This window comes from Manis pentadactyla, chromosome 14 (assembly GCF_030020395.1).
Source record: "Manis pentadactyla isolate mManPen7 chromosome 14, mManPen7.hap1, whole genome shotgun sequence".
In the NCBI taxonomy this organism is placed as follows: domain Eukaryota; kingdom Metazoa; phylum Chordata; class Mammalia; order Pholidota; family Manidae; genus Manis; species Manis pentadactyla.
In genome coordinates, this window is record NC_080032.1 from 70,390,287 (window position 1) to 70,412,363 (window position 22,077).

The window sequence follows — 22,077 nt, forward strand, 5'->3', positions numbered from 1 at the left end:
CGATTCACAAGAAAGATTAGGTCATCCCAAAACACATTGTCTGGCATCTTGCTTTCTCCTTGGTACCCCTCATCTCACCTGGGGTTACTTTTTCGTGTGTCTGTCCCACTTGACGGTATTTATTATTGCTTTTTAAATAGGCTGTCTTCCCCACTGGAGCATAGGTTTCAAGCTTACTTCTGGGTCCTAATGTCTGAACCAGGGTCTGAAATAGTGTGTGAGAATATTTGTTGAATAAAAAAAGTCATTTTTCTGTCTTCTATGAAACTTTTCAAACTAAAAGAAAAAGAAATCAGCAAATAATCAGGACTTGTTATCTTTTTCTCCCCACAGATTGGTTAGATAACTAAGGAATCTGTACATCAACTCTCTTTTCTGGATTCCAAGTGGACTGTCCTCTTTTCTGCCTCATTATTATTTTCATCTATGCTCCTTCTTTCTCTTGCACATACATGTTCTTAACAGGTAAGAATTCGCAAGTTAAAGATAATTTCCCCACTGATGACATTTTGCACTGGTTCCTCCGTGGTGGGTGCAGAGCACTTGGTTGTAAGTGAGCTTTCTCCAAAATAGACCACAGGGAATGAAATTTCCAGGATTTTGAGCAGGAACGGGTGCAAAAGCGATTCTTGTTTTGAGGTTTCCACAGAGCTCTTGCTGCTAAGGTTGGGGGCTCATATTTCTTTTGGTCCGGGAGCTACTACTGCCCTAAGGCGCTCATTCCCCGGGCAGCAGTGTTGCCTGCGGGGTGAAGACCTCAGCGCCGTCCCAACCTTGTCCATCGGGAGCCCGCGCGCCTGCAGAGGCTCACAGGAAGGGTGTTAATTTATTCTAAAATCGAAAGGAAAAAAACCCTTAACTTTCAAGTCAAAGAAACTGTTTTAATACCTAATATCAATATATTTGCCTGTATACCGATGCAGCTGTAAAGATAATTTTAAAAATCTTTTTGTGGAGGAAGGGACCCATGACACAAAAGGGCCCGGGTCTTTCAGGGACAGGGGGTCTGTCCCTCTGACCTCTCCTCCGGGAGCGGGTTTACTGTTTCAGGGTTGTTCTCCCCCTCACCGTCTGGGGTGTTTATTTGGATTTCCTCTTGAACCTTCCTCATTGTTCTAAAGCACCGGACATGACACGGTTCCGTGACTAGAAAGGCCCTCTGCTCTTTGCACCACCAAAATGTAATTGCCCAGACTCCTCGGGGCCCGGCAGGGACGGGCAAGGGCAGCCGATCCTCTCCGGGATGCAGGCCCTCCCTGTGAGCACCGGCGCCGCGAGCGTCCGACGCCAGTCACGTCACCGGGGCGGGGCTGGGTGAGGCCCAGCTTCCCGGCGTGCCCCGCGCGAGGACGGCGCGTCGCCGCCATTCCGCCAGTGTGGCGTTCCTCGGCGCCGCGGGGCTGCTGGCACCCGAGGCAGTTTTAAAAATAGCTGATGTTTGGATTACTCAAGAGCAAAGAGAAGAGATTTTTGCTGGGCGACAACGGACAGTGTCTGATGGGTAGTTCGTCAGTATCCCTTTAGAGCAGCAGCAGCCCCCAGGCATCTGACGTGTGATTATTTTTCTTTCTTTCCTGTAACACATTTTAACAAAACGTGGGTACCTTTCGCCCCCATATTATATACACTTTTGTAGTCCTACCGACTGTTCCCATCTGGGTCTCCTTTCCGGGCCTCCCAGCTCTGCTTCCCCTCACGCTCCCTGTCCTACCTCTGCTCAGCATTTCTCGTTTCCCATTCTACTCTCCCAAGTGAAACCAGAGAGTGTAAGGGAAGCACAATAAACACTTCGGCTGCGTATCTCTGTTTTTACAGAAAGATCTGTGGGGCGGAGGAGTTCTGAGCGTGACTCTGCCAGACAAAACTGCTTGTCATGTAAAATGACGCTCTCTTCAGTAAAAGCTTTGGTCTGTCTCTTGTTGCTGTGTTGTGTGACATGTGTCTTCACCCTCTGGGACTCCAGTTCCTCATTTGTCAAACCAGGAGCACAGTCCCCAGCAAGTCTACCAAGCACAGTATAGAAAGAGGAAGAGTCAGAGCTAGCTGGGCAGACTTTCTTTGGGATAAGTCCACTTCCCCTTACCCCAAAGCATGTTACCACTTTGGAGATCATCTAGAATGGCCCAATTCCCAGTCCTAGGAAAATGGAGAAGGGTGGCCATGAGGGAGAGCTAAAGAGATTGCTGGGTGCCTTAGACTGCACTGCACAAGCACGTGCTTGAGACTGCCCAATGGCACTAATGTCAGGGTGCCTTTTATGCAGAGCATCTTCCCTCCTTTCCCTTAAATTGGAGTAGACTGATAAAAAGACTGAAGGTCCTAGACTATTCTGCAGGGGTGTAATCTCAAAGATGGAAACAACTCTGCTCTCTACAGAAACACCCAGGAAGTCCTTCCTGATCTGCCATCATATCTGATCCTAGAAGCCTTGGCTGAGTTGCCATTTGTCCAGACAGCATTTATTGAGCATCATGTTGTGTCAGGCCATGTGTGTAGAGCGGGGGTATGAAGGTTACCTCTTGCCTCACAGGTGCTTTTTCTTTTCCCTTCTTTCCTCTCTACAGTTTATCTCCATATACAGTTAGAGTGATATTTTAAATATAAAGATCATGTCACTTCTCTGCTCAGTACCCTCCAGTGGTTTCCTTTGTATTTAGGGTAACATCTAAACCCCATGCCTTTTACTACAGGCCCTGCAGGGTCTGACCTGAGCCTACCTCTCTGACCTCACCCTATCCGTTTCTGTTCTTGCACACACCAGTGTGAATCCCAGATCAGGGCCTATTCTGGCGTGGTGAGATCTTGGGCACACTGAGTTGAGTTGACAATTCTCAGGTCAAGGCACATTGTCATCACAAAACCCTCTCTTGCTTTGTGTGTGTGTGTATATTATATATATATATCTTCTACCTTCGTTCCCCAGCTCCCAATTTTATCCCAATTCCTCTCCATCCACAGGCAGCCATTCTAAGATGCCTAAAGTGCATCTTTCTGTTTATATGTCTTCCAGTAGGAAGTGAGATCTCTTGTGGGCCTGTATTTTCAATATACATGATATATTTTATACTCTTCTCACTTCACACTAGGTTTCTGAGACCTAGCTACATTGTTCTGGGCACATATGTTTATATGTGCATACCTTGGACACATTTTAACTATCTATTCTCCCAAGGATGGAAACCAGTTGCCTTCAGCTTCCCACCTCCAGAATAATGCTACAACGTGCACCTCTGCACAGTATGAGGATCTGCATGCTGGGCCACAGGAGTGTGCTTGCTGGGCACAGGGCATGCAACACACTTCATTAAGCCTTAGTAGTGGCAGATTGCTTTCCAGAACAGCTTCACTGGTTACACTCCCTCAGGGCCTTTGCACTTGCTGTTCCTGCAGTCTGAAATAATTGTTCTTGGGCTACTGCTAATCAGCTCAGCTCGGTATCAATATTCTCAGTACAAATATCACTGTCTCAGAGAGGCCTTCCCCAGTCTCAGTTATCCCCCAAACCCACCCACCCCAGGTTACTTTCCATTATTTTCATTTTTGTATGTTACATCATAGCACTTTTCACAATTTGAAATTATCCGTGAACACTTATTATCTGTCTTCTCCACAGGACGCTGTCCTGTTCACTAGGCATCTAGCCTATCCCTAGCATATGGTAGGCTGTCAACACATATTACTGAATAAGTGAATGAAATAATAATTATAATAGATAAATAGTACTGCCATATCAACGTATACAAAACTCTATGGTTCGAAAAGCAAGGAACAAAACGGGTGTGGAGGTGGGGAAAGCTTTTTTAGAAGAGACTTAAAGGGCAGATAGGCGTTCCTGATTATGAGCCCCTTCCGCAAGTCCACACGTTTATGTCCATCCCTAATTTCTTTCAATACGTTTTGCCGGCAGGTGCAAATCCCAGCAGGTCCGCAGGGAGGCGACCAGAACCCGCTTTCTATGGAAAACGAAAACTACATTTCCCAGCATACCGCGCGCCGCCGACCCACTTCCGGAGCCCGCGGGAAACATGGCGGCGTCGGAAGAGCAGGATTCCCAGGTTGAAGCGCCCCAGCCGGCGGTGGAAGAGGAAACTAAAACATTTAAGGACCTGGTGAGGGTGGTTGCGGCTGGTTTCTCTTTGTGTTGCTGCCGCCAGACCCAGGCTGAGTCCGGTTGCTTTAGATCCCGGCGGGTGGTGTGCAGAAGCAGCTGGGGCCTAGCTTAGGTTTCCTCCAGAATTCCTGAAACCCGGGCTCTGAGAGCGCTCCTTTCGCCTTGAGTTGGGGTGGTGGGAAGGCTGCCGGACTCTGGGAACCGCCTTTTGCTCTTTCCTCCATTTTGGCGTGATGACGTATGTATTTGCCTGGGTGGTTGTACATGTGATCGGCATTTTTTCCTCCTCATATCTGAGGCTTTGGAATAAATGAACCGGGTTTGAATTCTGAGCCAGTTCACTTACTAAAGCCAAGTTGTTACCTCGTCGTACCTCACTTTCCGCCTCTGGAAATTGGGCCTATTAATGAGCACTGCGTAGAATTATGAGGATTAATGAATACACAGAAAAGATTAGCTTTATTTCTGGTGCACAGGAAGTGTTTGTTAAGTCTTGAGCTACGGACTTATAATACAGTTAAAGGGTAGACTGATGAGGTTCACAGTAAAAGCCTTTTGAATCAAAGGGTAAGAGATGGCTGCACCTGTCCCCCGCACAGCGGCTCTGATGGTCGTTTAATTAGGAAGGAGGCTTGTGTGTGCTGTTCTTAGCTAAAGTGTATTTTTCTGAATTCTAAGGGTGTGACAGATGTGTTGTGTGAAGCTTGTGACCAGTTGGGATGGACAAAGCCCACTAAGATCCAGATTGAAGCTATTCCTTTGGCCTTACAAGGTAGGTTTAACTAAATGTGTAGCTTGGTGCAGGTTCAGTATAGAGTTATACTCAAATACTTAACCGCTTTTGCGAGCTATTGCTTATATACTTCAAGTAAAATAAAGATATGTCATTAAAGATACAAAATTTGTGGCATATTGACCTTTGAAAAGTTACTCTGTTTTACCGGCCTTATTTTCTTTATGGGGATTCGTTGTCTGTAGCAGATGCCAGTTGTAAGGAAGCACTAGTTTAAAATGTACTAACAACAAACTTGTTAGAAATTATGAATCACTAAGTACAGATTTACAAGGGTACCTGGAACATATGTTAGTGTCTAGAGGAGTTGAGAACTCTTGCTATAAGACATGTCTCTTGAATTTGCAGAAGAATGGCTAAAGTGTTGGTTGTTATTAGTGGGACTGAAACTGACTGGATGAACTTTAATAGGAGTGAAGTCCTCTTACAGATTCCCAAAGCCCAACTGTGCAGGATTAGGGTGGGTGGTAAAAGCGACCCAGAAATGTTAACTGAAATTCAGTCTTAGTTGTATTACCGTAAGAGAAGGGTGACATTTTGGGGGTCCCTTACTTCTTTGAGAATCAATAAAAATAAAAGAGTTTCCTTCCAGAAAAAAAATACATCAATATATGAATAAATAAAATTTACCCCTTGCCCTGATTTTCTTTCCCATGAGTCCCAGGTTAAGAACTGAACTAGCTCTAGGGAAAGAACAGTACTTTGCACTGATTAGAACACTCCTAGAATGCTATGCTTAGTTTTGGGGACCATATTTCAGGAACCAACTGAGTGGCAGTGAGTGTGCTCTGGAATCAAGAATGGTCACAAATAGAGGAACTGAGTGCATTTGGTCTGGAGAAGAGGTGGGGATGGGGTATGGTAATTGGTTTTAATGATCTGAAGAACTGTCAGGTGGAAAAGGAATTATTCTGTGAAATTCTATTTGTTCCTTCCATGAATAGTTACCAAGCGTCTGCTACAAGTATAATGTGCTGAGTATTAAGATTCTGTCCCCTCCAAGAGTTTATGGTAAGGAGATAATTATACATTTATTACAGGGGAAATGGGGACATAAGAAATTTAAGTTCAAAGTGCACCGAGGGGAGTAGAATAGATTACTTCTATTTGAATGGATTATTTCATTTTATTTTTTGGCTGGGAAGGTTGGAAAGACATTCGAGGTGAAACTTGAAATGATGGGAAGGGAGGATTTCCTAGGCATGGAGAACAACATGAAAAAAGCCAAAGAGGTGGGAAAACATGGGCACTTGTGGAGACCTGCAAATACTTAACAGAGGACTGAAAAAGATGAGTAGTGTGGTTGTGGCCAGATTACGCAGGACTTGAATCCTGAATATAGGAATTTTGTCTTTGTTGCATAGGCAGTGGAGCAATTTGGAGATCCTTTTTTAGCAGGAGAAGGAAATTCTTAGAGCTGTATTCTTGGATGATTCATCTCATAGCTGTGTAAGGTGGTTTAGAGATGAGAAGATTGGAGGCTGGGAGACCAATTAGGAGGTCACTGCAATAAGTTTGGCAGTAAATTAGGCATAGGGTAGTAGTAGGAATGAAAACGAGAAAATGACTGAAAAAGAATCACTGATTTTATAACCAGTTTGTTAAGTGGAAGGCAACGGGTAGGGAAACCTAAGATGATTGTAAGGTTTCTAGCCTGTGTGTTTAGAACATTACTGGTTTAAAACTGATACAAAAAAGGAACACAGGAGGAAAAACCATGTCAGGAAAGATGAATTCAGTTGGAAAGAATTGATTTCAGGTATCAAAGAGAGTTGATTTATGCATTATTGGAATGAGGGATTAGAGTTTGATTAAGAGGTCAGAACTGGATAAAGACACCATATCCAAACGGTGAGATTATACCCAAAGAGAGATTATAGCTGAAACTGACAATGGGTGAGGTTGCCACATGAGGTCAAGAGATGACGGGAGAAATGGAGGCCTATTAGAAGGTTGAAAATTGTGAGAGTGCAGTTGCAGACAAACTAGGTAAGGGTGATCGTAAACACTTCCAACTTGCTCTGAGAAGCTAGGAGGAAAAGGACTGTAAAGGCCATTAGTGGGGGAGAAATTTCAGCAGTACCAGAGTTGCTTTCAAACAGCAAAAAGAAGGGTTGGCACATTCTGACCTTTTCTAGCTTAGCATGCAGCCCATGTGGGAAGAAGGAATCAGAATTAAGTGATGTTGATAATTCTAAAATTCATGTTTTCTGTCAAAAGTTTTGTATTTAATGCAGAGAAAATAGGAGTCAGTGAAAATGAAAGATTACTAGAACCTTAGTAACAAGATTGACATAATCACCATGGAAAATGTCTTCATTGTTATTATTGAATTTGTCTCACTTTAATGAGCAGTTTACACATGCTTCATTTGCATCTGTAGATTCTGGCCCTAAGTAAATAACTTAAATAATCTAACAACATTTTTCTTTTTTCTTCTGTTAATTAAAATTTTTAATACTAGTTATAGTGTCAGTTCATACAAAGTTACTGAACCCTGTGTGCGTCCATTGTTCCATTGTTCTTAAATTATAATAATCCTAAAAAGTGGGAATGATTATTTTATTGATGAAATCGAAGCTCAGGGGTTTAAGTATCTTGTCTAGAGTTATGTAACAATTTTTACTGGAGCTACAATTTGAATGTGGAATTGTCTAGCTGAAAAGCCTGTGTTTTTGCCCCTATATCGTATAGTGTTGCCCTAGAGAGATCAAAATCTTTTGATGGTTTTTTGAGGATTCTTTCCTTCCCATCTGTTTCATGTATTCAGTTTATTTCTATTTAAGAGATTATCCCGGGTTCTTTAGGAATTTCAGACTGTGTTTTGAGTGGCTGCCATATACCACCCAGTGGTGTTAGGTGCTGGCAGTGTGGCAGGTGAACACGAATTTATTCTGCTTTCATGGGGTTGTGTATTCTACACAGATATTCCCACTAGTAAAGGCTTAGAGGTTGTAAGAAGCAGAAGACAGAAAAACTGATGTGTTTCACAAACCGAGCTTGGCTGTGAGCAGCAGGTCATAAAAAACCGAAAGCAGTGTAAGCTTCGGCTGGTGGCCAAGGGCATTGCTCACAGCCACATGAATTGAGCGAGTTAAACTCCTTTACTTGCCTAAATCTTTCTTATGTGCTCCTTTCTTCTGAAATTTTAGAATTTCTCTTGAGAAGTAAAGGAGGACAGATCCTAGTGTTTTTTCCTGTTCCTGAGGCATGTTGTGGGACACAGGCAGGGAGGGCAGAATCCCCACAGAGTTGGGGAATAAAAACCTTTGGAAGTCCTTAGCTCACAAATAGGTGGTGCTGTTGCAATTCATTGTCACCTACCCTACAACCAAGGGGAACATTAAAATTAGTAGATAAGTGATAAATTTTATCCCCTTATTGTCAATTGTTTCTGTACCTTTTACAAAATTAGTCCCTTGCCTGGTCTGACTTAAAATTCATGTCTTCACATGTACTTTTCTATGGAAAAGACTGATATTAATGGATAGGAGGTTAAAGAGTAGAATTCACTAAAAGATTGTTTGGTCTGGCACGGCAGATCCTAGTTTAATGAATGTCTAAGAGAGGGATATTGAAAAGTCAGTTCTGTTTGATATCTATCACTTTTTTGAAGCTTTATTGCTCCTTAATTTCAAGTGAATATTATCTTTTTTGTATCTTTCTAGCCATTCTTAAATTCTTCTGGTTCCTTTCCCTTTGCCTCGCAATGTTAATTCTGTCTTCATCCTTTTTTTCCCACTAAGATGCTGCTGAGATTTCTCATCCAGTCCTGAGGCTGGAACACTCTCTGCCTTGATGAGTCTCAGCCCGTGCTCATCAGAATAACCCGTGGAGCTTTTAAAACAGCAGAGATTTCTGGGCTCCAACCCAGATCCACTGAATTGGAATTTCTAGCTGTGTGACCCAGCTTGTATAGGTGGAAAAACTCCATAGTTTATTCTGATGTGTCTGCCCCTAGGGAACCACCACTATTAGGATGCTCAGGGCTCCCATGGCTGTATTTCTGGCTCACACTTTTCTTCTGAGCTCCAAGCAAGTGTGTCCAACTGGCTTTTAGATACTTCTCTCTGAACCTACTGCAGGAACCTCAAGTTCCTTATGTCCAAACCAGATCTCCCTTTGCCTTGCAGTGTTAGTTTTCCTCACGAGAACTGATTTTTCTGTAGCCCCTCTCTCAGTTTATGGCCTTTTGAGTTTCCCAGGCTAGAAATCTATGTGTCAACCACATTTTCCTTCATTACTCTCTACATCTCACTTGTTCCCATCCTTCCTGACTTCCTTCAGTTCAGGCCACCATCATAACTCCCCCGTGTCCTAATTGAGCTCATTTCCCAGTCAGTTAGGTCATGTTAGCTTATAAAGAAGAATGTCATGTTCAGGCCACCTGAGGGAAAAGCAGTTTATTGTAGGGCTAATCTCTAGGGAAGGCAACCTCAGTGGTCATACAATCAAGGACTAGTGTTACTATCGACTGTGGAGGTCATAATTGATAGGAAGCAGCCCCATTGGGCACACCCACCTTGTGAGCTGCAGCCAGTGTACAGAAGGTGGTCTTGGTTTGGAGATTAATTAAAAAACAGATCTTCTCAGTTATGGCTTGATTAGTGATAGCAAACCCTGGGTTCCTTGTCTTAAGGAATTACTAAGGCGTTCTTCCCTCCTAAGAATCAGTGTAGATGGCTTGTACTGTTAACCTGATACCATCAGACCAAATTTACCTTCTTACGGAGGAACACTGATAGTGCTTTTCCCTGGGTAAAATCTGTCGGTTCCTCTCTCTTACAGGAAGACATCCAGACTCCTCAGCAGGCTTGTTCCTTCCAGCCTTGTGCTCCTCCCTTCACCCTGAACCACGTCTGTGTTCCAGCCACGTTGTACTTCTCACTCTCCCTGCACACGTGTTCTTTAAAGCCTCCATTCCCCTTTCTCTTACAGGAATGTCCTTTCTTTCTTTGTTTACTTCCAGATTCAGTCTACCCATTACTCCCGTCAGCCTTTTCTGACTCCTCCGGGCAAGAAGTTGCTGCCTCCTTTGCGTTCTTCCTGTATGTTCTTGGAGCCTGTGTTAAAACATTAGAACATACTTATGTATCTGGATTTTGAGCTTATCTAGGAAGAGACATGTCTTCTGTCTATTCAGCCTTCCTCTCCCTGCAATTCATCAAATATTTATTCATTGTCTGCTTTGTGCCCAGCATTGTACCATTGTAGAAAATGTGAAAATTAACGCAGAACGTTTTTTTGCTATTAGATGCTCTTTTCTTCTAGGTCGGGATATCATTGGGCTGGCGGAAACTGGCTCTGGAAAAACAGGAGCCTTCGCTCTGCCCATCCTGAATGCGCTGCTGGAGACGCCCCAGCGTTTGTTTGCCTTAGTTCTCACCCCCACGCGGGAGCTGGCCTTTCAGATCTCAGAGCAGTTTGAAGCCCTGGGGTCTTCTATTGGGGTGCAAAGTGGTAAGTGTCTGGGAGGAAAGGAATCTTGGAGTTTCTTCACAAGTTATTCTATTTCTAAGTATGAAGGGAGAATGGAAGGATGGAAAGATTATTAACTTAAGCTCACTTGACCTAAAGAACTTACTGGGTATTTTTAGCTTTGGGGAAGTTGTGATTTTTTTTTTTTTTTTTTAAGGGGAAGAGTGTTTCATCCTTTATTTTCAAGGAAAGTCTACATTTTATAAAAACAAACATTTGTTATATCATTGAGTACAGAGCTCACACAGCAAACATTTCACCATTTTTATCACATATCGGATGATCTAGAATCAAAATCGTTTTAACAGGCTTATGCCTTTCACTGCTTCATGACAATCATGTTACCATATTTTAGTGACACACTCTATCTAGCTTTAAGGTTTCCTTTTGAGTAAAAATGAGACCTAATAATTTTTAACCAAACATGTATATATGCTATTGCTTGTAATAGGATCCGTAAACACTATACTAAGACTTAGCATTTAGACATGAAACATGTCTAAAACCTCTGAAGAATACTCTAGAAATAAGCAAGACATCTGTAATGCTTTTATCTTTCCAGGTAACACCATTTATATCAGCAACTGCAATGCTGTAACTTTCAGCATTTCACATAACTAGTCGGGATATATATTTCTTTAAGGGTGGGAGTAAGAATAGAAGGACAAGAGATACAAGTGTCAGGTTTCACAGTTCTGTTAAAAGCTCAGAAATCAAAACTATTGTCTTTTCTGCATCAAAACTGTGCCACAAACTTGAAGGCTGTTTCAGCTTTAATCCCATGACTCATCACCTACTGGATTGAGAGCTTGTAACGAAGAAAACCCTGTTGTGTTGAAAGTGCTCTTGCCCTGGTAATTCTTTCTAGTATCAACTGATGCAAACACATTTCCTCTTGTACTATCACTGGGGCCCGGAACGTATACTACAGGCAGTTTCTTCCAACCATGCAGGAACATCCTGTTGAGCATCTGACAATACTTTCACCAGAGGCTGTGCGAAAAGGTTATCTGATTCAGGATCAAAAAAGGAAATAGCTCTGCCAGTATTTCTACAACGACCAGTACATCCAATTCGATGGACATATTCCTCAATGGTAGAAGGAAGATCAAAATTGATAACATGTTGAACATTTTCAATATCCAGCCCTCTGCCCGCTACTGAGGTAGCAACAAGAACCAGACACTTTGCACAGCGAAAATCCCCTAGACTCTGCTCTCTCTCTCGCTGCTGCCGGTCACCATGAATACTTGTTGTTGATATTTTCTCTTGACAAAGAAAACTGGCAATAAAATCTGCTCTTTTCTTAGTTTCAACAAAAACCATGGTTCTTTCATCACCTGTGTTTAGTAGAATTCCAACAAGTTTCTCTCTTTTTGAGTACTGGCCAACTGGGAGAATGATCTGCTGAACACCTCTACACGCTCTCCCCACTTGTCCAACCACAACAAACAAGTAATTCCGCTTCAAAAACTTCCCAGCCAACCTCTGAATTTCTCCTGGAAATGTTGCACTAAACATAACGGTTTGACGCTGCTCCTTTGGTGGCATTCCTGGGCAGGAAATTAACTTTATCATTTCTGGTCCAAAGCCCATATCCAGCATGCGATCAGCTTCATCCAAAACTAAGTATCTGACTTGTCCGAGACCAATCTTTTCTTTGCCTATGATACCCATCAGTCTTCCAGGAGTAGCACACAATATATTACAGCCTTGCACTATCTGACGGACTGAATGCCCAAACTGGGTTCCCCCATACATAGCAACAGCTCTTACACAAGTCCCAAAAGAAAATTTTCTGGCTTCCAAATAGATCTGCCTGATTAATTCTCGAGTTGGTGCTACAATAATACACTCGGATTCCTGCAGCTCTTTAAAACGACTGGCAGTTATTCCAGCACTCATCATACGAGCCAAAATTGGCAAGAGAAACGCCGCAGTCTTTCCAGACCCTGTTTGCGCACAAGCTATCAAATCTCGTCCTGCTAGGAAAATAGGAATACTGTATTTCTGCACAGGAGTAAGCTTAGTATAACCAGCTTTAGCAATGTTATCATTCAGTGTCTGACAGAGATTAGCTTCTTTAAAAGTCAGAATTGGTGGTGGTGCATTGGGTTCTCTACATACCTCTACAAGACCTCTACAAGAATACAATTGTATTTGCCAGAGTTTCTCCGTGGTTGATATTGTGCAACGATGGAGTCCTCATCCTCAGGTGGAGGAGGTGGTATATAGGTTACTTTTGGTCCTCATCGACTTCCTCTGCTACCTCTGCTTTGGTAAGTGTCACCGTGACCTGGTGATGAAGCTGGAGTCCTGTTAGAAGTGTCTCCATTTGCTCCAGAAGAATATGTATCCTTCTCAAATACAGGAACATGAGAATACATAGAAGATTTGATAATTTCTGCTTCCCGGTCTGCATCTCCCATTGTGGCTTCCAGTTCTCTCCGCGGCTTGTTGTCCGGCGGTTCTCAATGGCACCAGCGCCGCTTGGGAAGTTGATTTTAAGGGGAGAAATATATAAGTAGAAATGTAGTATTGACTTTAAGAGATGTTCAGTGGAAAAAAATAAGGATCTCTTTCCTGTATTCTTTGATTTCTGTAGCTGTGATTGTAGGTGGAATTGATTCAATGTCCCAGTCCCTGGCCCTGGCAAAAAAACCACATATAGTCATAGGTGAGTAATCAGCAAAGGTAAACGACATGGCAGTGATGAATTGGAGAAAATGTACTGATGTTGGGTGTAACTTATTTGTGTGCAAAGACTTTGAAGAATGTATATTCGTTAACCTGTTTAATTTTTTGGATTTTTGAAAATTTGGGATGGGGGTGGTTGGTAACTTTCTTCCTCCTGTAAACATTATCCTTTCTCTTCGACCTTGCTTGGTAGCCACTCCTGGTCGACTGATTGACCACTTGGAAAATACAAAAGGTTTCAATTTAAGAGCTCTCAAATACTTAGTCATGGATGAAGCAGACCGAATATTGAATATGGATTTTGAGACCGAGGTGAGCTCTCGATTTCTTTTCTCCTCTTAGAGCATCTGCCCTGTTTGAAGATGTGATCCATTGCATATCTGCTCTGTGTGGAGTACTGTATCATTATCGGTTCATTTAAACATCTCTGCTACCTTTTTTCCTTCTTGGTGCTCTTCACACTGTCAGTGCCTTAGCATCCTCTTTAGAATATGGTCTCCCTCTGATTTCAGAGATGGGAAATAACCCGAACGAGATTTTCCTTTCCATTTCTTTTGATTTAGACCTTTTTCCATACACCTTGAAATGTCTTTTTTTTCCCTTGATGACCCACTCATTATAGCTTAATTAGTTGATCAATACTTACTCTAGACTTTTCTCTTAGATTAGCTCTAAGTCGACTGCTTTTTCCTCTGAATGGCATAGTTTTTTCGATTGCCTCTGGTATCAAATAGTAAATATTCAGTAAATTTAAGCTGAATTAAATTGAATTTTTGAGTCCTCAAATCCCCAGTGAAGTATTTAGTTTGTTACTTACTCTCCTTCACACAGAGTGCCTCTGGGTGTCTGGTGTATATGTACTGATACCCTTTCCTCTTTGTGCCTTAGGTTGACAAGATCCTCAAAGTGATTCCCCGAGATCGGAAAACATTTCTCTTCTCTGCTACCATGACCAAGAAGGTGACATGTTCTAGGACTTCTGTCTTCTCCTTTATAAGAATTGATAAATATATCAGTTGATAATTGATAAATAATAACAATACAAGTAGGAGGAGCATTCGGGAATCAGTATACTAGTTCAGGTTTTCTTCCTTCAGGTGCAGAAACTTCAGCGAGCAGCGCTGAAGAACCCCGTGAAATGTGCTGTTTCCTCTAAATACCAGACGGTTGAGAAATTACAGCAATATTATCTTTTTATTCCCTCTAAATTCAAGGTAAAGTGTTTGCTCTGATCATTCCTGACTCTCACTCTCCTTCCTCACCAAAGCATCTGGAAATGTGTCCACTCTTGATGAGCTGAGAGCTGTGCTACTATTTGTTTTTGAGCTTTCTGTAAGCATGCTGTGCTTACATTTATCACTGATAAAGTCAGACATTCTGGGAATTCACAACACATTAAACCACAGTAATGAAGTCATGATAAAATTCCTTCCCAGTCCTGTCCTTGAAGGACTTTTTCTTTGTCTGCTTATTAAGTGGCTTTTTTGTAGTCACAGGACCCTAGTTTTGCACTTCAATGTAAGGACTTTTCCTGACTGCTGAGTACAGACCTCCTTGTGCTTTGCTGGCTTCTGGCTTCATGGTTCACAGAGGCGGTAAAATGTTGGTTAAGGAGGCAAAGCTGGCAGCTGGGGGCCTGAATGATGGAGACACAACCACAGGCTTAGTCCTTATGTAATTTATATGCCCAGGACTCCAACCTTTTCTTCCTAATTCAGTTCTCTGTATTAGGATACCTACCTGGTTTACATTCTAAATGAATTGGCTGGAAACTCCTTTATGATATTCTGCAGCACCTGTAACAATACTCAGAGAACAGCTTTGCTCCTCCGAAATCTTGGATTCACTGCCATCCCCCTCCATGGACAGATGAGTCAGGTAAAGGTTCTTTGGCCTTATTAGTGGTAAACTGGTGGTAAGAGAAAGATAAACCTTAGAGCAGTAGATTTGTGCAGTAACAGCAGATGACATTAATGCACCTTTCCATGGTGGTTCCGATTTTATGGGCTTGAATATGTGGCTCTGGGTGCTTGCTTCCTCCTTGCAGGACAGCAAGAGGCTCAGTTTTAATCCCATGGGCAGTTGTCTGGTACGAAAGCCATTGAGTTGATTTATTCGGCACTAGTGGTAACAGTGGTTCTCTGGTCTCTAAAGGCTTTTAATAAGTGATTTCCCAATTATCTTTCCTTCATTTAAACAATCACTATTTCATGTTAGTGTTTTCTTATCCTTAGTCTTAAATGTACTTTTGTTGTTCCATGTTCCCTTTTGATCTGTGAAGCCCAGTCTTGGGAAAACATCCTTTTAAAAATCTCTTTCTCTTGGTTCTTGTATTTAGTGTGTCTAGTTTGTATGTTGCTGGATTCCAACATTCCTTAATTTTCCAAAATAAAAATTCTCATTTCATCTTTCCATCATCTCAGAGCAAGCGCCTAGGATCCCTTAATAAGTTTAAGGCAAAGGCTCGTTCCATTCTCCTAGCAACCGATGTTGCAAGCCGGGGTCTGGACATACCTCATGTGGATGTTGTTGTGAACTTTGACATTCCCACCCATTCCAAGGTGAGTCCTGTTGCTGACCTTCCTGGTCCCAAAGTGCATTTCTTTTTTTTTTAATTGTGGTAAGCTTGACACACAGATTCCACTAGTTTGAGATGTAAAACATAATCATTTGGTATTTGTATATGTTGCGAGATGGTAGCCACAGTAAGTCTAGTTAACATCCGTCACCAGGTACAATGTTTTTGATGAGAACTTTTGAAATCTGCTCTCTCAACAGCTTTCAAATATGTAATAAAGTATTATTAACTATAGTCACCATACTGCACATTACATCCCCATGACTTACTTATAACTGAAAGTTCTGTACCTTTTGACCCCCCTTTACCCATTTTCCCCTGTACCCCCAATTTCTATCTCTGGCAACCACCCAATGTGTTCTCTGTATCTATGAGCACGATTTCTATTTCTGTATTTTTTTTTTTCAGATTCCACACTTAAGTGAGATCACATGATACTTATTTTCTCTAATTTCACTTAGCATAATCTCTCAGAGTCATCCAAGTTGTTGGAAATGACAAATTTTCATTCTTTTCTGTGGCTGAATAGTACTCCATTGTATCCAAAGTGTATTTCTTATTGAGTGTTTTCTGTCTTTCCTTAGTTACACCATTTATGTTGATCTTTGTCAGTCTCATTTCTTGAGAAATGACAGCTGGTGGTTCTTAGTGTATCTCAAGGTTTCTCAACCTTGGCACTGACTAACATTTTGGGCCAGTGATTTTTTTGCTGAGGGTGTCCTTTGCATTGCCTGATGTGCAGAGTCCCTGGCTTCTACCCATAGGTGACACTGTGACAGCCAGACATTTCCAAATGTTCCCTGGAAAGGACAAAATTGTCCCCAGTTGAGAACAACTGCTATCTCTTGGCTTTGTATGTAACTGCTGGAGAAGAGGTCCTGTCTCATTTGAGTTTTACAATAAATGTGTGTTGGCATGTCTTCTCCTGTTTTACAGATAGAAACCAAGATTCAGAAAGATTACAGGACTTGTAGACAATTGTATAGCTGGTAGGTGGTAAACAGAGCTGTGACCCACGTCTGCCTCTAGATCCACTATTGTTCTCTGTGCCACATTGTATGTACCCATGTAGATAAGTCTATCAATTAAGGAAAGGAAAAAATGAGGTCAATTTTGTGTGGCAAGGAGAATAAAAGAGATGAAGTTGATTTATCTCAAATTGCCCAGTCCATTTTTCCATGTTCCAGCATTAATCTATTTTCTTCAAAAGTTGCAGTAAGACTTTACATACATAGTTTTTAATTTATGTTCTGTGTAACAAATTCATTTACCTATTTTGTTTTAGGATTACATCCATCGAGTAGGTCGAACAGCTCGAGCTGGGCGTTCTGGAAAGGCTATTACGTTTGTCACACAGTAAGTAAATTGATTTTAGGAGCAAAGCGATGTACAGAAATGCACAGAACTTTGGGGCAGATTGATTTGAAACCTGACTTCACCACTTACTGTAATACCCACTTAACCTCCCTCCTCCTGTTTTCATCATTTGTAACGTGGAAATAATAATACTTTCCTAGCAGGGTTTTAATGAAGATTGGAGATATATGTGTAAAAGATCTAGTATAGTGTTTGATACGTAGAAGTACACACACACACAAAAGCCCTCTTATTTCTTCCACCTGTTGGAATCAGAGAGCAGTGACCTTGTCCTCAACCTAAAGTATTAAGAAAAACTATTTCTCAGTTGTTTTTAAAGGCACAAACTTATGTGTACCCAAGGCTTTTCTGGGAGTAAAGAGTACATTGGGTGATTTTCTAGTGGACTATACACAGAGACTGCATTTAATCAGTATTTTGAAAAGGAATAATAGATTCAGTATTGTTTAAAACTGTGGCTCCTATTGCATTATATCATACTATATACAGTTTTGTAATGGATGGACATTTGCACTGTCAGCCATCCAAAGCCGTGCCAAATTTCCTTCCTTAGATACGATGTGGAACTCTTCCAGCGCATAGAGCACTTAATTGGGAAGAAATTGCCTGTCTTTCCAACACAGGATGATGAGGTTATGATGCTGACAGAACGTGTGACTGAAGCCCAAAGATTTGCCCGAATGGTATTCAATTTGTTTTCTTACCGTCTTCTATGCAAATGCTATTAACTATGCTCTGGACACTTTATTGGGTTAATCCTCATATTAAGCTACAGGAGCTGGTATTATTTTATTCCAAACCTAAGATAAGCATACTAGCTAGGCTAATACAGCCTGCATAGTTATTAAGGGCAGCTGTGAACATGAGTAGTGGAGATAAGATTCTAAAGGAGAATCTTTGCTTGTGCTGTCTGCTCCCTAGAGTTCCAGTCTAGCCTGAAGAAACTTGGCCCATGGGGCACTTTCTGAGTAGCTTGGGGTGTGGAGACTTATTTTTGACTTTATGCTCACATGGAATTGTTTGGTATTTTGGTTTATAAAATATTACATGTGCATTGGGAAAAATTCAGAAAATACTGAAAGGAATAAAATAGTAAATGAAACATAAGCCATTCCCCAAGGAGAGCCATTGGTAACATTTGGCTCTTTCTTTCTTTAGCCATAATTAGACTTTATCTAATGTATATGATTAACATATTTCTCTTTCAAAAAATACATATTTAGGAGATCACTTCTTAATGGCTACAAAGAATTCTGTTATGAGTATATAACATGATTTATATTGATGTCTGTTTGTGCTTTCTCAGATGTATTTTAATTAGTACTGTGTTGAACATCCTAGTATGTACAGCTTTGCATACTTGCCTTGTTTCCTTGGATATTTCTAGAAGTAGAATGGTTGGGCCAAAGAGTACACATTGTTAAACTTGGAATTCATACGTAAAGCCAGATTGCCCCCTTAAGAAAAGCTGTAGCCATTTACACTATCAGAGGCAGTACGTGTCAGTGTCCCCACACCATGACCACCACGATCAGGTATTATCATTCTCTTAAATCTTTGCTAATTCTCCATGTGAAAATAATACCTTATTTTAATTTTCACATCTTTGATTATTAATAAGGTTAACATTTTTATATATTGGGATTTTGGTCTTCGTCCTTTGCTAATGTGAGGTGTTGGGGGCTACTTAGTGTTCGAGTTGAAAGAAAGGAGAGCAGGATGTGTTACCCTCAGGGACAGTTACTCATTTTCACTCCCATCTCTCTGTGTCCCTGCAGGAGTTAAGGGAGCATGGGGAAAAGAAGAAGCGCCCGCGGGGCAATGCTGGGGACGATGATGACACGGAGGGTGCTCTTGGTGTCAGGAACAAGGTGGCTGGAGGAAAAATGAAGAAACGGAAAGGCCGTTAGCCTCCACTTGCAGACTTGGTTTCCAGTCTCTGTTCTGTAAAAGGGGATGGAGGAAGAGAATGAAACGTCCTCCAGTGGAGGTCCTCGGTCTGGAACCAGTCAGCATCCCTTCCACATGTGCTCGGCTGCGCGCTCACTCTGCTCATTCCTTCAATGTGTTCGGGTGCCCTTACCACAGACTCTTGGGCAGTGCAGATGCCAAGACTATCACTGCCCTTCAGCTTTGGCTCCTTGCTAATGACACGAGGAGGCTGTGCTCTTCCATCGCTCCACATAGAGCCTTTGTTTTTTTCAGTCAAGGACTAGGCTAATGGAAGCACTTGACTCAAAGGGAAAGAAGCTTCTCCATCTATAAACTGGTGATACTTGAGCAGTCACAGCTGTGCTTCAGTAGACATAATGTTAAGTAATAAATTTAAGTATTTTTAAAAGATTCAAGCTCCTTGAAGACCTTTATAGGTTGAAGGACTTTACACATTTAAGTAAGATCTCACTAATAAGTAAGAAACTGAGGATGGCAGTTACGTGGCAAATTCATTGGTTGTCTTCATTTTAAGATAAACATTATTTATGGCCTTAAAAAAGCAACAAGGGCCCAAGACGTTGGATGGCTTTGAAAGGGAAGTCCTGCTTAAAAGGATAACACATTTTTCCTTGCGGTGAAGCAAGTTCATAAGTAAGACTGCAAAGTCTTTTAGATCCTTAAATAGATTCACTTCTCTGGCTCTTAGATTAAGCAAATAGTTAAGAAGACTGGTTTCTTATATAGACCCTTATCCCCAAGTGACTAAAATTCAAGCATTAAAAATAGAAGGTAATTCTGGGATCCAGTTTCATCCACTGGTCATTGATGTCCATTGGCTGCTATCTCTGTCCTCACTGATTGAGTGATAAGCTTCAGGAGGTATAAAGCTGGGTGGCCCCCTCCTGGGGAGGAAGTAGTCCGTACTGGGGGACTGGGTGCAGTAGGGGAGAGTTGATGAAAATCAGAAGCCACACTGAGCTTCACAGTTGTGACCAGCCTTGTGTCTGAGGGATTTTACACACAGAAGATGCCTAATCATTTCTGTTGACTGTAATTTTATTAGAAGAGAGTGTGGCTGGAGTGGCAGAATCCTGTAAAGAGATTCTAGTGGTTTAAAATGAGAATGAGTTTTGGCAGAAGAGAAACTTTCCACATACGTCTTAGTGGAGTATGTATTTTTCCGAGATTGTGTCTTAGAGCCCAGAATGTCTGGTAAAAGGTGAAAAGCAGATGTCGGTGAAAGTCTGTATGGCAGTCAGGTGTGGACTGTTGATTGCAGAAAGGTCTTTGGAAATACAGGAGTTGGGATGCCTTCTGCCACAAATGGGTCCTCAGAGGGATGCCTGTAGCTGAAGTATGTCTAATTAATCAGAATGTAACACATGGCTTATTTTTTTGTTTAGTTTTCTCCAAATTTCATTGCTGATCATTGTAGTGAATTTGGGTGAAAGATAAGTTTCAAGAGTCAGGAGGCAATAAGGAGAAAGGAAAGGAGGAAAAGTAGAAGAAAAGGAGAGGCATATGAGTGGATCCATGCTCACGACTAGGTGTCGAGTTGCACCGGTCCCTGGAGGTGGATTCTTCCTTATGTCTTCCTGGTGGGACTCTGGGGTGGCTCAGCATAATAGCAGCTCTCTGACCAGTGGGGAGAATCAAATAGATGGTTGCCATTTCAACTCAATGGAGAACTTCAGAAGCAAGCCGGAATTGAATCTGTATGGAAGGTGGGTAAGGAGGGGAGGTTGAAACTATGCTGAAGGAGTCTGAACTTTCTAAATAGGCAAGGGAGACCAAAAAGGTTTAAAAACTACTGCTGTAAAGCTTAGCTGTTGCCTTGAAAGTATATATGCAATTGTGCTTTGCTAGGATATAAAGAGAGGACACAGAGAGAAGAAATGTGGACAGTGTGTCTTTAGGAATAATTAGTAGGTCAGACCATAAACTAGAGTCCAAACAGAACAAGTAAAGAACTCCGTGTGAAGGGCAGGAGACATGGAAATAACTGTGATCCATTAGTAAATGAGGACTAAGCTATGGGCTTGTACCATCAACCAGAGCTGTTCTTCATGCCCGTGTGTCCTCTAAGGCGAGGCCGTGAGGTCTTCCTGCTGAAGCCCTCACTGAGCGGTGTATTAGTGTCCTAGGGCTGCCATAACAAAGTACGACAAACTGGGTGGCTTAAAACAACAGAAATGTCTTTGTTCACAGTTCTGTAGTCTAGAAATCCCAGGTCAGTGTTGGCAAGGCCACGTGCCGTTTGGAACCTGTACAGAAGAACCCTCCCGTGCTTCCTCTAGCTTCTGCTGGTCCCGGCCGGCCGTCGTGTTCCGTGGCCTGTGGCAGCATGACTCCAGTCTCTGCCTCCGTCTTCACGTGGCCGTGTGAAAGGATACCAGTCACTGGACTTAGGTTGCATCATAATCCAGTATGACCTCTTCTGAACTATATCCACGAGGACTCTTCCCAAATGGGGTCACATTCTGGGGTTCTGTGTAGACATGAATTTTGGGTGGACACTATTCAACCCAGTAGAAACAGTCTTTCTAGGCTGCTAAAGTAATTTGGGATTTGCATTGTAGAACAGAAGTGGTAGGTAGAATTGATTAACGAAAGTGGACAGAAGACAGGAGATAGGTCTTGAGAAATGGTGGGACGACTAGAGGTACAGAAGTTTAAAATGATATTCTCTTAAATATAAACTGTCTGCAGTCAAGGTGACAAAGGCTCTAGTTTCAGGAGTGGGTAAGGTGGTTTCTGGCCTTTCTTCTCTTACTCCTTTCTTGGTATAATTTCTTGGTTCTGCTTCCCTGATTTAAGAAACAGAATATTCAAAACAACCAACTAACCTCTCCTCCCTCAGTTGCAAACAGTTCTCACTTAACTTTTATGACTTAATGAAGGGAGTATCTAGCAATAGTCATGTAATGCTGGCCCAGAGAAAATTACCCCCCCACATCTCATGTGAATCATAAAGCCACTTTATATGTTGTTCACTGTATTGGGGCTTCATGATACTAGCTAGCCTAGTTACACTTCCCCTGTGCAGAGCTAAAGTGAGGTGAGGAGAATACTTCCACCTGTTGGAGAGGTACTAGGATCTCAGTGGTA

The 22,077-nt window shown here is 42.0% G+C and overlaps 2 protein-coding genes across 4 annotated transcripts; one reads left to right on the forward strand and one right to left on the reverse strand.

The window, feature by feature from the left end:
- Window positions 1-3,971: 3,971 nt before the first annotated feature.
- On the forward strand, window positions 3,972-19,377 carry DDX47 (DEAD-box helicase 47). 3 transcript variants are annotated; one of them, XM_036909450.2, is made up of 12 exons: window positions 3,972-4,109; window positions 4,790-4,883; window positions 10,176-10,364; window positions 12,988-13,059; window positions 13,273-13,391; window positions 13,968-14,039; window positions 14,177-14,293; window positions 14,811-14,957; window positions 15,503-15,640; window positions 16,943-17,013; window positions 17,588-17,717; window positions 18,813-19,377. In XM_036909450.2, exons 1-12 carry the CDS (start codon window positions 4,026-4,028, stop codon window positions 18,942-18,944), a joined length of 1,365 nt encoding a protein of 454 aa, XP_036765345.1. In that variant the 5' UTR covers window positions 3,972-4,025; the 3' UTR covers window positions 18,945-19,377. The 3 variants fall into 3 exon arrangements, with proteins under 3 accessions (XP_036765345.1, XP_057347903.1, XP_036765352.1); XM_057491920.1 differs by lacking the exon at window positions 12,988-13,059; XM_036909457.2 differs by lacking the exon at window positions 10,176-10,364.
- On the reverse strand, window positions 11,081-12,726 carry LOC118924586 (probable ATP-dependent RNA helicase DDX4). Its single transcript, XM_036909467.2, is given in 2 exon segments — window positions 11,081-11,306; window positions 11,308-12,726. Coding segments are annotated over 2 exon segments (1,134 nt in total). The 5' UTR covers window positions 12,291-12,726; the 3' UTR covers window positions 11,081-11,155.
- Window positions 19,378-22,077: the final 2,700 nt, after the last annotated feature.